General features: G+C 41.2%; 1 protein-coding gene across 1 annotated transcript; it reads left to right on the top strand.

The window, feature by feature from the left end:
- The first annotated feature begins 972 nt into the window (after positions 1–972).
- LOC5509155 (degenerin deg-1) lies at positions 973–12,852 on the top strand. Its single transcript, XM_032378066.2, has 14 exons — positions 973–1,355; positions 2,905–3,001; positions 3,566–3,681; positions 4,866–5,151; positions 5,729–5,888; positions 6,399–6,529; positions 6,692–6,855; positions 7,023–7,139; positions 7,231–7,351; positions 7,863–7,944; positions 8,106–8,163; positions 8,853–8,905; positions 9,523–9,598; positions 11,656–12,852. The coding sequence occupies exons 1-14, from the start codon at positions 1,128–1,130 to the stop codon at positions 11,866–11,868; spliced, it is 1,902 nt and encodes a 633-aa protein (XP_032233957.2). The 5' UTR covers positions 973–1,127; the 3' UTR covers positions 11,869–12,852.
- Positions 12,853–12,865: the final 13 nt, after the last annotated feature.

Genomic DNA, 12,865 nt, shown 5'->3' with positions numbered 1-12,865 from the left:
AAAGTGCACAATTGAATTTTTTCCCCCTTGCTATACTATAAGCGAATATCTTTGAGTAAAATGATAAAATTGACAAAATAGTTTGTATCTTAAAGGTTAAGATTGGGTTGTAGTGTTTCCCGTAAGAAAGCTTATCTTCCTAATAATTATCACATCGCAATCAGCAATTTTCTCCAAAAACCTCCACACCTCTCCCTTTGGCATCATAAGTGGCAGTTGCGGATCTACGGGGAGGGGCTGAGCTGCCTTTTTATTGTTTTCATTGTGTATGTTCATTCCGAAATCGTTACGAAGATAAATAATGACGAAAATTTTTAGGTCAGACCCCCCCCCCCCCCCCTCTCCTTGAGTGTTGATCTGGCCGCGGCATGGTTTAGCACTCGGCAAAATATTGGATCTTTTAAGGGGCCACGCAATCTAATGAGAACAGACAACACGGATTTAGGAATACGCGTTTTAAGTATAATACATAAATTCGGCAATAAGTTGTATAAATTTCCGCTCCTCTGGTATTTGACAAAATGTTAGAGGAGCAGTAATTCCCCAGAAAAAAAAGGAAAAAGCTTATTATTCAAATAATACTGCATCGATCATTATAAAGGTTAAATAATCAAAATAATTTATTTTGTTTCAAATTGCACATCCTCTCTCTAAATTTTTCATCTTTAATAAACTTGTGTTGCTTATGGACTCTTCCTCGCGGCAAAAAACGCCCCCTAACGAATAAAACAAATCCTTATAACGCTTACCAGACAAACTTTACGAAATATTAAACCCTGTTATGGGTTTTTCCTGTGGTGGGATTTTTTAACAATAACAAGACTCTAAAATGCAAGGCGGAAACGAATTCCTTTTATTTTGACGAAATCCTCAGATGATTGAGTTAGTTAATCGCTCGACTGTATGCCTAAAGCGATAAAGCAGCTCTCAATTGATGTAATCACTTGATTTGGTTATTCCTAGGGGAGATGTTTACACCTGGCTCTTACTGATTGCTCGGTAACTAGTCGACGAATCACAAGGTCCAAAATATTGCCATTTGGCTGGCAAAAGGCGAAACTCTCTGAAACCAGCTGTCATAACTAAGTGCAGTTACTTGGATTAACTCGTTTCTAACGTCAACCATCATGGGGAAAGAAAAAAAGAAAATCGTAACGAAAATCAAAGATTTCCTGGGTTATACAACTGCGCACGGTTTTGCACGACTCGTTGAATCCAAGAACCCAGTTCAAAGAGCATTCTGGGTACTAGCTTGCCTAGGTGCTTTTGTCGCTTTTGGGCTCCAAGTCCACAAGCTTTTCAGCAAGTTCAACCGAAAACCGGTGGATACATACATCACCGTTAAACACGAAATGGTAAGAAAAACCCAATACGCAAACCACAAACTACTATCTTGATTATCTTATCTTGGCCAGGGCACTTTATGCTATAGTAACTCCATTTCTCTCTCATTGAACTGAGCTAAAAATGGTTATGCGGAGGGTTCAAGTGTTTCCGGGCTTGTTGTTCAGTTTTCACGTTGTGAGTAATTTTCCCTTGGGCGGCAATCCTCTTTAATAAACAAAAGATGCCTCTCTGTTCCTATTTGCCTTACCTCTCATCGCAGCAAAGTTAATAACTCCATTGGCTTATCTACTTTCCTTTTTCTTGTAACGCAGTACTAAGAGACTCTTCTGTACTTTTTTAGACTTATTTTTAGAATAAGAAAAACCGTGCGTGCAAAACGGCTCCCGCAGAGTCAGTATACATCACAAACAACAAGTTATACCTCAATTATTTTTTAATATAACATTGAATCAGGGATCACAATCAATGACGCTTTTTTATTTGCCTTCACGTCTTGAAAAATAGGCAACACCTTTTTAGTTGCGCGCGTGAAAAAGATCCTGGTCACATTTGAAGGCGATGATTGACTGTGTTGAGCGTTAATGTCTTTTATTCTCTTTTTGGCTTCCCTTTGTCTTAAATCATAAACAACATTTTTCCTCTGATCATTTAACGACTATTAATATTTGCAATTTGCAATTTCCTTATTTTCTACTTCAATAACATCATTTCCGTTCCTCCTTCTTATTTATTTTGCTCAGCCTTTGCAATTTGCGTATCCCTCTATCTTTCGCTTTTTTATGAAAGCACATTAGGTGGTAACGCGCTTTCAAGATGGTCTCAGCAGATTGACCAAACTCAATGAGATGTTTCTAGCTTTTCCTTTCCTAAAGTGCTTTTTTACTAGTGAACAATAAATCTAACAGAGAAAGCCCTTACATCGTTATGTAGCATAATATTGCACCTCCTCGATGTATTTTTTTCTATAGACAATCAAACACCGGTAAAGAATCTCTCATTTGTTCACTACGTCTAGAAAAATGATCAATATCGCGCAAACAGGCCTCCCAACTGTTACATATTGCCCTTCACCATTTGAAGGTTGCCCTCCACTGTGGCTCAACGAAACGTGATTAGAATACTGGGACGTAGGCCAATTTTGCTATCTACTCTTACCAATAATCGTGACTCATAACTCAGTCGTCTTTTTTGACGAGTAGCCTAGCAAAATGATCGACATCAAACGGAACCAAATGTCCCACTGTTACGTCGCTATATTGAACCTTATATAGACTGTGTAAAAACAGAGCTGTTTTAAGAAGCAAGATATTGGTTTATGAAAAAAATTAAAAACACAAATCACGGTTTAACCCCAGGATAGTCTTCCAATTGATGTCTAATGTCTTGTTGGTGTTGAATAAACCACGTATCTGTATTGGTTATGTTTGATTTGTTTTCGCTCCTCCAAAAATAATACGAGACGAGTTCGAGTTCTTAGAGTTGAAAATTCGAGGCCGCTATGACACGCCATATCTTCAGTATGGAAGATTCCCTAATCAAAACAAATTTTCGATGCAGAATTTGGAGTTTCCTGCCGTCACCATCTGCAACCTGAATCCAATTCGGAAAAAGCACCTCCCCGAGTCTCTTCGAGAGTACTTCAAGTATTCGCTTGGTACGTACATGATAACAACAACAGCAACATCGACAACAACAGCAATAACAACAACAGCAACAACATCGACAACAACAGCAACATCGACAACAACAGCAATAACAACAACAGCAACATCGACAACAACATCGACAACAACAGCAATAACAACAGCAGCAGCATCGACAACAACAGCAATAACAACAACAGCAACATCGACAACAACAGCAATAACAACAACAGCAACATCGACAACAACATCGACAACAACAGCAATAACAACAGCAGCAGCATCGACAACAACAGCAATATCGACAACAACAGCAACATCGACAACAACAGCAATAACAACAACAACATCGACAACAACAGCAATAACAACAACAGCAACATCGACAACAACAGCAATAACAATAACAGCAACATCGACAACAACAGCAATAACAACAGCAACATCGACAACAACAGCAATAACAACAACAGCAGCGTCGCTAGAAAAAAGATACCCAATAACGAGACAATATAGATTACAATACTTTGGTATAAGAAGGGTGTTTGTACTAATAGTTTGATTTTATTCCAAAGGAGATAGCAGCACTAAAGAACCGACTTCGAAGCCGACAACATCAAGTCTACTGGGGAAAGCTTTTTCTAGTGTGGATTCGCTTCTCACCAAACCTGCCTTGCTTTCTAATAAAACGGTATTAACACACTCAAAGAAATTAATGCCGATCGGCGTATTTTCGCCATTCTTAAGTTGCGCGGGGATTGGGTCGAGTTGCTAAGCAAACAAGATTTTAGTCGACTAGTAATCGTTGATAACGTACCGGGGAGGGCGCCGGTACTTGTTAAGCCTATTCTTTATCGAAATACTCGTATGCGAGGAATTACGTCATTAACAGAAAATGACCCGACTTATCCGAATCAAAACATTTGTCTTGGAGAAACTATAACTGCTATTTGGCTTCCGTAATTCAATCTGAATTACATTTTGGTGCGTTTGGAAGCGGTGTGATCGGAAATCATCTCAGTGCTGAATCCGCTTCAAAGATATGAAATGGCGGAAGCCAAGATGCGATTTAGCTGTTGTAAATAGTCGACAAGAGTTCACATAACATTGAAAACTGCTGTAAATTATTGATTTTGAAAAGCGACCGTAGGCGTACGAATGATCTTTTGACGCATTTTCTGTCATTAGTCTACATCTCTGTCGAACTCTTCTCTTGAAACCTTGGGAGGAGTGCTTAATGGATCAAGTGTGGAATCGCTTCTCACTAAGGCTCCCTTGCTTTCTAATACAATGGTAACACACTTCAAGAAATTAATGCACGGCACGGTGAGAGGTTGGGAGCACCGATAACGAAATAATCACTTGATTATTGATCACCGATATCCCCCCTTTTATGCTGTTTTTGTTTTCATAGACTAGTCCCTCTCCAGCCGTTACCCCTTTTGTTTTGGAACTAGATCAGATTGCGTGGGATATGTTATGAAACGAGTAAAATACCTTGTAGATGAATCAAACAACAAATTTGTTTGGTCTCGATAAACTGTTCTGCAAGATATCCATAAAAAAAGCACCTGATAACGTCAGTAAAATATTCTGGCGTATAAGGAATCTTTTTGACGTATTCTTCTGTTAAAGCTTACATCTCTGGTGAATTCTTTCCTTGATAATCGTTTTTACGCATTCTTCTGTTATTAGCTTGAATCTCTGGTAATCTCTTTTCTTGATAATCTTTTTTTACGCATTCTTCTGTTATTAGTTTACATCTCTGGTGAATTCTTCCCTTGATAATCGTTTTTACGCATTCTTCTGTTATTAGCTTACATCTCTGGTGATTATTTCTTGATAATTTATTTTTACGCATTCTTTTGTTATTAGCTTCCATCTCTGGTGAATTCCTCTCTCGATACCCTGGGAGGTGCGCTCAATGATTCACTTTCTTCAGTGAACAAGCTCAAAGACTCCGGCGAATCTCTCGTTAACTCCACACTGGGTCTTGTCAGGGGCCTACTATCGCGAAGGCGACGAGGGTTACTCGGAGATGTTCTGGATGTGGATGGTGTTTTGCCAGAAAAGGAGAAAGACGGTGGCAAACCAGGGTTACTCGGAAATCTTCTGGATGGTGTTTTGCCAGAAAAGGAGAAAGACGGTGGCAAACGCAAAGGTACAATAAGCAATTTACCGGCAGTTGCCCTAGCAACTACTAAAAACATTCAATGCTTCCTCTCTTTGCGTCCCTCTCTTTAAACCATGCGTGCAGTAAGATGAGCTATGTTTGGTGTGCGCATGAGAATACAAGAATATTCTGGGTGATGTTTGCTAAGGGCCTGGACTCCTAGCTACTTAATGTAGGCGCTGGCCCATTTTGCCTAGATACCTCGAAATGTGCCCAAACTACAGAACCAGCTCCAGGCAAAAGACAAACAAGAGAGTAATGCGAAGTCCTTTTCACATCCATTACTACTGGCGAATAGTACTACTTTAGGCGCGTACACATGGGGGGGGGGGGGGGTGCCCAGGGTGCGCGCGTACCCCCTTCTTGTTTTGGCGGCCAAAAAGTGGGTAATTTCTTATTAAGGAATGGAATCCTATGCTTTTTCCATATGATACAAAGACTGCGCACCCCCTCCCCCTCAATCCTGGGCACGCGCATGTTACTTTGAAAAGACTTGTATCGACTCTGAAAGTTCGTTTTGTCCAAAACGCGAAAATTCAATGTTTCTGACATTTTGCCGCCAAAGATGGTGAGCGTCCGGCGCCCGAAGAGCTGTGCGAGTCGGCGAGAAGACGCAAATATCTGTACTGGCGAATCGCGGAAACCCCGACAGAGACTCTGATTCAGTCAGGACATCAGTTTCTTGATATGGTGCAAGAGTGCTCGTTCGCAGGAGTTTCTTGCTTGTAAGTACAATTTATAAGCCGATGGTTCAATGTCAAGATAACCATGAGGGGGAGGCTAGACGTGTCACTAGCTACGGAGGGCATCCCCGGGCGTAGCTAGGCTAGATCAAAGGAGACAGAAGTTTAGCTCTAGATGTGCCGCTTTGTGTCGTCAAAGGGGGAGGGGGTGGGGGCAGCCATATACGCGTAGTAGGCGTGGTCAAAGGGGGAGGACAGCCCTGGACGCGTAGCCAGGCTTGAGCAAGTTTGAAGATATATTTATTTTAAATTCAATTAATGAAGTGATACCTTTTGCGTTATTTCGTGGCATCCCTGTTATAGATAATAAAGGCAAAAACTGAAATTGATACATTTTATTTAACCTCTAACACAATGTCGATACAATCTGAAGAAAGGAATTGCAAGAGCAATTAAAAGATGGCTTTCAAGTTAGGCTGTCCAGGGACTAATAGCTGCCCGCTCTGTTTAGTATCTAAGGACTATTAGCTGCCCGCTCTGTTTATGTTCCAGGGGCTACAACTGGACTCAATTCTGGAACCACTTATACGGGAACTGCTTTGTGTTCAACACGGCAATGATCGGGTCTAACAGAGAACGCAACAACATCAGTTACACGTCCTCTATCCCTGGACCTTCAGACGGTATGTAGTGAAAAGAGTGGGGTATGGGAGGAGCTGTGGAACAATAGCTCAGTGGTACTTACCTTGCTTCAACATTCAATGAGTGAGCTCTCTGTCTAGGATTTTGAGTGAGGGGTTAGTTTACCCATGTGTTATTATTGCACCGTTTTTTTTTCTTATTAGGTCTTTTGCTTCGTCTTCGAATCGAAGGCGAGGAGTACCTGGGTAACTTCTCCACTGTTTCTGGAGTGAGGGTACACATTTCTGACCGGCACGAGATGCCTTTCCCTGGAGACAAGGGATTTAGCGTTTCGCCTGGTTTTGAAACCTCAGTAGGAATGCGAAAGGTATACCTCACCTCACCCTTCGACACCCCACACTACCCTACCCCACCCCACATCTCCTTACCTCACCTTCTCTCGTCTTACCTCATCTCAACTTTTCTCATTTTTATTATGTTACCTTGTCTCAATTCTCACCACAAAAGAACATTTAACGTTGTTCTGATCCCCAGGTTTTCATACATCGGGAGGACCCTTTTGGGAATAACTCGTGCATATCTGATGTCGGCAAGCCGGTTGTAAGGCCAGACTACTACATGGAAAACTTCGGTGTAAACTATTCCACGATTGTGAGTTTAAATAGTAAAACCTTCATAGCATAATTACGTTTTAAATTGACGAGCTTGAAAAGCAGACTCCTATTCTCTCTTTCGCCCTTAGGCCTGCCGATCGAGCTGTGTCGCCAATCTCCAGAAAACCATGTGTGGCTGCGTGGAGTCTGCTTACGCCATCACAGATGAGCTCAGGAAGATCGTGTGCAATGCTCTAAACACGACTGTTTGTAAGTAATCTATGTTAGTTTATATAGGTGCTAGGCTATCCAAATTACCGTTAACTATAAGCGGAGAGGTGGTACGAACTGTGCAGCCTAAAACCATAGAAAGATAAGAGTAATCCATGCGCAAAGATTGCTTAAAGGTCTCTTAAATGATATGGGTTCGCTGTACGCTATCACTTCTCGTTGAAAGTAACATATTTTGAAAGTCCTAGTTTAGGCATATAGACTTTTGTTAGGCAATGGGGAAATAATTATCAGAATGCATTTCAGTACAGCAAACGGCTACAGTTGCCGTACGTCTTGATATCTGAACCTGTTTGCATTTTTTGCATAATTTAAATTATTGAATTAGGCCTGGATCCATTTGGTTGGTCCAATAAACAAATCTCAGTAAAGAGCAGGATCCTAGACCCCTAGATCCCCCAAAAATATCTTGATCAGTCAACACAAAAGGTGTTCAATGCTGGCTCCGCTTTTAGGCAGTGGCTAAATCTACGTATATATTATTGTTTAGTTAGATGCATCGTGAAAGCAAACGAGACTGCCGAAGATTCTGACGGGAAAAGCTGTTTAACCAAGTGCGCCATCAGATGCGAGTAAGACTCTTGATTAACGTGCATCTGCTTGCATTATCGTTAAGACCTTTATTATTATGTCCCGATTTTTGTCTATATTTCCTTCGACCAGTGCGATAAATATCAAAAAGAAGAAAATATTATTTCATCGCTATAAATATTCTCCTCTGCTTGACCAACAGCGAAAACATCTACAAGTTGACTATTTCGTCTGCGGTGTTTCCTTCCCCATCTTATCAGGTAATTAACATCATTACGACACCTTAATGCGCCTTTGATTATAACGTTCGTATCGTAATCTTGCTTTCGAAATTTAAAATACTATTGATTAAAAGTCACAATTATAAAAAAATGAATTATGCTTCACAAAATAATTTTTCTACATTTTTTTTCACCATTATACCCTAGTGGTAATTTCGTGTCTATAGTACTGACCAACCCAACCCTCATGCGCACGCTGTTTGCTACACTCCAAAACACGGCTAATTCAGTGCACCCCTCCCCCCATTACACACGCACACATAGCTTTCTCTATTTGCCTTACTAAAACGGTTATTCCTTGCACGTTGCCCATACTATTAACATTTGACGTCACAATGATGGCTCCTCTACTTGTCATTCAAAGACGGGGCTCGCATGTTATACTACTGAACACCTCCACCGCACCCTTGGCTCCCTTTACACATACGGGACTTTTCCAATCTACACAAGAAAAGGATATGATATCGTCTGTTCATTGTTTGGGTTGATGTTCAGAGCCGCACAATACAAAAACATTAAGAAAGCATTTTTTGGGGGGGGTGGGGGTGCACAGCTTCACCTCTAAGCCACACCCCTACTGGACATTTCCTATAAGTTTTGGAACTATTGGGGGGTAGGTGGGGGAAAGTGTTACGGCCCTGATGTATTGTTGTCATTTGTGTTTGTAGAATATTAGTTCACAAGACCTCAAGTCGGACTCGGGTAATGAGGAACAAATAAGGTACGTGCGTGTGATAGGGCCAAGATAAGGTACGTGCGTGTGATAGGGCCCAGATAAGGTACGTGCGTGTGATAGGGCCCAGATAAGGTACGTGCGTGTGATAGGGCCCAGATAAGGTACGTGCGTGTGATAGGGCCCAGATAAGGTACGTGCTTGTGATAGGGCCCAGATAAGGTACGTGCGTGTGATAGGGCCCAGATAAGGTACGTGCGTGTGATAGGGCCCAGATAAGGTAAAAGTGCCTTGAGGGGCCATAATAAGGCACGAGCGCGTAGAAGGACCCACATAAGGTACGTGCGCCTGAAAGGACCCAGAAAAGGTACTTGCACCTCAAGAGACCTAAAGAGGTACGTGCGCCTGAAGGGACCCAAATGAGGTACGAGCACGTGGAAGGACCCAGATAAGGAACGTGCGCCTGAAGGGACGCAAATAAGGTACGAAGGACGTGGAAGGTCCAGACGAGGTGTGATCCTGTGTAGGTGCCTATATAGATAGATATCGATAAATAAAATAATGTGGGCCGTAATTTTCATTGCTATATTTCAGTGCTATATAGTCGTGCCTATATAGATAGATATCGATAAATAAAATAATGTGGGCCGTAATTTTCATTGTAGAGCAAACCTTTTGTCACTGAGGATTTTCTTCGAAGAACACAACTACGAGACCATCGAGCAGCGCAAGTCATACGAGGTATTGTCGCTGACCTATTCTTACTATTGCAAATTGATTTAGGACCCTCTGCCATCTTCCGAAGTAGGAAAACCGAATAATTGGTCGCTAAATCATAATTGATTGGACTATGATTCAAAAGACCATGAGGTCTGTATCACCGCTTAATGTAACAACTGCCGCTTAATGTAACACTGACGCTTTATGTAACAAAAATCGCCGCTTAATGTAACACTAACGCTTAATGTAACAACAAATCAACGCTTAATTTAATAAAACAGTTAACGCTTAATGTAACAAATTTTCAACGCTTAATGTAATAACGGACCTAACGCTTAATGTAACAAGACTCGACGCTTAATGTAATAACCATGAATTTGGATATAGAATTTGGATAGATTTTGAAAGAACAATTCGCAAGACAACCCAACTTAGGGAAAAGTCGTCTTAGCGTTATGGGGGTGTACGGGGGGTCATTTAGCGTTGCATCATCAATGATGTCATCACAAATACGAATATCAATATCTTGAGCTAAGGGAATTGTGGCTCGACCAATCTTAGGACAAGTTGTCTTGAGGTCAAGGGGGGGTCAACAAAAGGAACACGTGAAATTACGTCATTAATGACGTCATCATAACTAGGAAAAGTCATATCCTGAGCTACGAGAGTTGTGACACGACCAAACTTAGGACAAGTTGTCTTGAGGTCAAGGGGGGGTCAACAAAATGGACACGTGACATGACGTCATCAATTACGTCATCATAACTAGCAAAAATCATATCTAGAGCTACGAGAGTAGTGACACGACCAAACTTAGGCCAAGTTGACAAGTTTTCTTGAGTTCAAAATCAGCCGAAAATCTGTAGTCCCTTAGGGCCCTGTTCACCGGCAAACTTCATGTTAAACCTTGTAGGATTTCCTCTTAAATTGAGAATGAATAACGTGATTGAGGTGTCTTAGAAGGCCTTTCCTTTTGATCATCTCTAAAAATAACGCTAAACAGACGGGGTATTACATGCTAAGAGTACTTTGGGGTTATGTCTTTTGCGAGCCGAGCATTTTGAAGGAACATTTGACGATCCGGAAAGAACCAAGCACTCGAGAATTAAACTAGCCAAGGATGCCCGACCATTGCTAGTATTTGCGAGCAAGTCGATGAACGATTGCGGTTCAAAAACTCCTCCCCTGAGTTGATAGTTGATTGACAAGTTTTCATCCACACCACCTATACACTGTCTTGCAAAAATCGTAGATAATTAGCTGTCTTCTCGCACTAGAATCACGCCATTCAGTAAAGCAGTGCCAGATACAGTGGCACAATTCTCGGGCGATGCGTGAGTGTCCGGAGGCTGGTAAAAATGAATGGCTCATCCAGTGGCCATTGAATTGATGTTCATAACTACTTCGTCGGTGACATCACATATCACATGACTATACCCCTCCCCTTGACACCTACATGATATTCTCCAAGTGTGGTTGCCCGACGATGTTTCTATCCAGAGATGAGTATTTTCGTTTTAATGACGTCATCGATGACGTCACACCTCACATGACTATTTATGCACCCCCCTTGACACCTATATGACATTCTCTAAGTGTGGTTGTCCGACGATGTTTCTATCCGAGATTTGAGTATTTTCGTCCTTAGTTACATTTATGGTTATAACATTAAGCGTCGAGTGTTGTTACATTAAGCATTAAGTCCGTTATTACATTAAGCGTTGAAAATTTGTTTCATTAAGCGTTAACTGTTTTATTACATTAAGCGTTGATTTGTTGTTACATTAAGCGTTAGTGTTACATTAAGCGGCGATTTTTGTTACATTAAGCGTTACTGTTACATTAAGCGGCAGTTGTTACATTAAGCGGTAATACAAGGTCCAAATTGTTACCTATATTAAGCGGCCGGATCTATCATCTTTCTTGGTCCAAGGCTGCGAAAGAGAAAGCTTAAAACAGAAAGCCGTGTAGCTTAGACTTTATCTTAGGGCTTTTGCTTTAAGATTATTATCATGTATTTTTACTTTTCTGGCGAACTTGTTTAGTGCTCAATGATAACCGTCCCTTTCCTCTCTCAGCTTATAGATTTCCTGTCAGATATCGGAGGACAAATGGGCATGTTTGTCGGACTCTCAGTACTGACATGCGCAGAACTCATCGAGCTGCTAGCCTTAATTATCATGCACCTATTCAATAGAGATCACAAGAGAGGTGCCGTGGGCGCAGACACAGTGACCCCTGTCATTGAGCTGAAGAAGAAGCCCCTGGTCAGATTACCACGTGTTGAGTGAAAAAAAGCGCTTGAAAAAGGAAAGATTTAGAAAGTGTTAAAAAACTGCCCTTCCGTGTAAATACGACAGGGGAATTCTTTGATTATTTAAGGCTTGCTTTGGATGGAATAAAATAAGGTTTTAGGCTGAAAAAAAGGAGAAAGTGTTCCTCTTCTAGCAGCCGAAAAAAACAAAAAATGTATCAGAAATTATTTAAAATACAGCAGAAAATGACTTTGAAAGGGCCTTTTGGGCCCCCTCCTGTTAAAATTCCTGGCTACGCCGCTGTACTGCATTTAATAAACACTTCCTTACTGTAAAAAAATGTTAATTAATAGTTAAAAAGATAATCCTGACTTCATAGGCTATCTTATCGAGGCTTTTATCCAGTATTCAGGGTTCGCAACACTTTAGCAAACATTTTGAGAATTTAAACTGTTTTTCTACGTGCCAGAGGCGGATTTAGATTTTCGCTTAGGGGGGGGTTTCGCTGAGTGACAAGGGGGGATTTTTTGTTACATTTTGTTTTCTGGTAGCCCCCCCCCCCCCCCCCCCCCCCATCCCATATCCGGCTACTGTGTGCCGTTCCAATTGCATATATAGTCGGTTGATTCATCTTCACGTTGGGGTGTTGCGAAGCCCAAAATACTGGAAACACCCCACTAAGCCTATGAAATATGGCGTCAACTTGTATAGTTATACAGGCTTTTGTACAGCGACCTGAATCCTGGTGAATAGTAGTGTAATTTTGCATGACTCAGAAGGACTCCCCTGATCTCGCACTAGGAAGACATTGATATCCGAATAGCTTGCAGTTGATCGTTGTAACTATAGGAGCAAGAGACGCGTGACCAAATAGCGGGCATCTCTAGATTTTAATAAGGCTGAAAAACATGTATAGGGAGGGATCAAACAAAAAAAAATATTTAATAAAGCCTATTCAGAGGCAGTACAATTAATTTTAACTGTTCTGTATCAAAATAAAATAAACGAGAAAACAAATAATTATTGCGTTGAT

Source organism: Nematostella vectensis, chromosome 5, assembly GCF_932526225.1.
Source record: "Nematostella vectensis chromosome 5, jaNemVect1.1, whole genome shotgun sequence".
NCBI lineage: Eukaryota > Metazoa > Cnidaria > Anthozoa > Actiniaria > Edwardsiidae > Nematostella > Nematostella vectensis.
The sequence above is the reverse complement of the archived record's forward strand: the minus strand, read 5'-3'. Positions and strand labels throughout refer to the sequence as shown.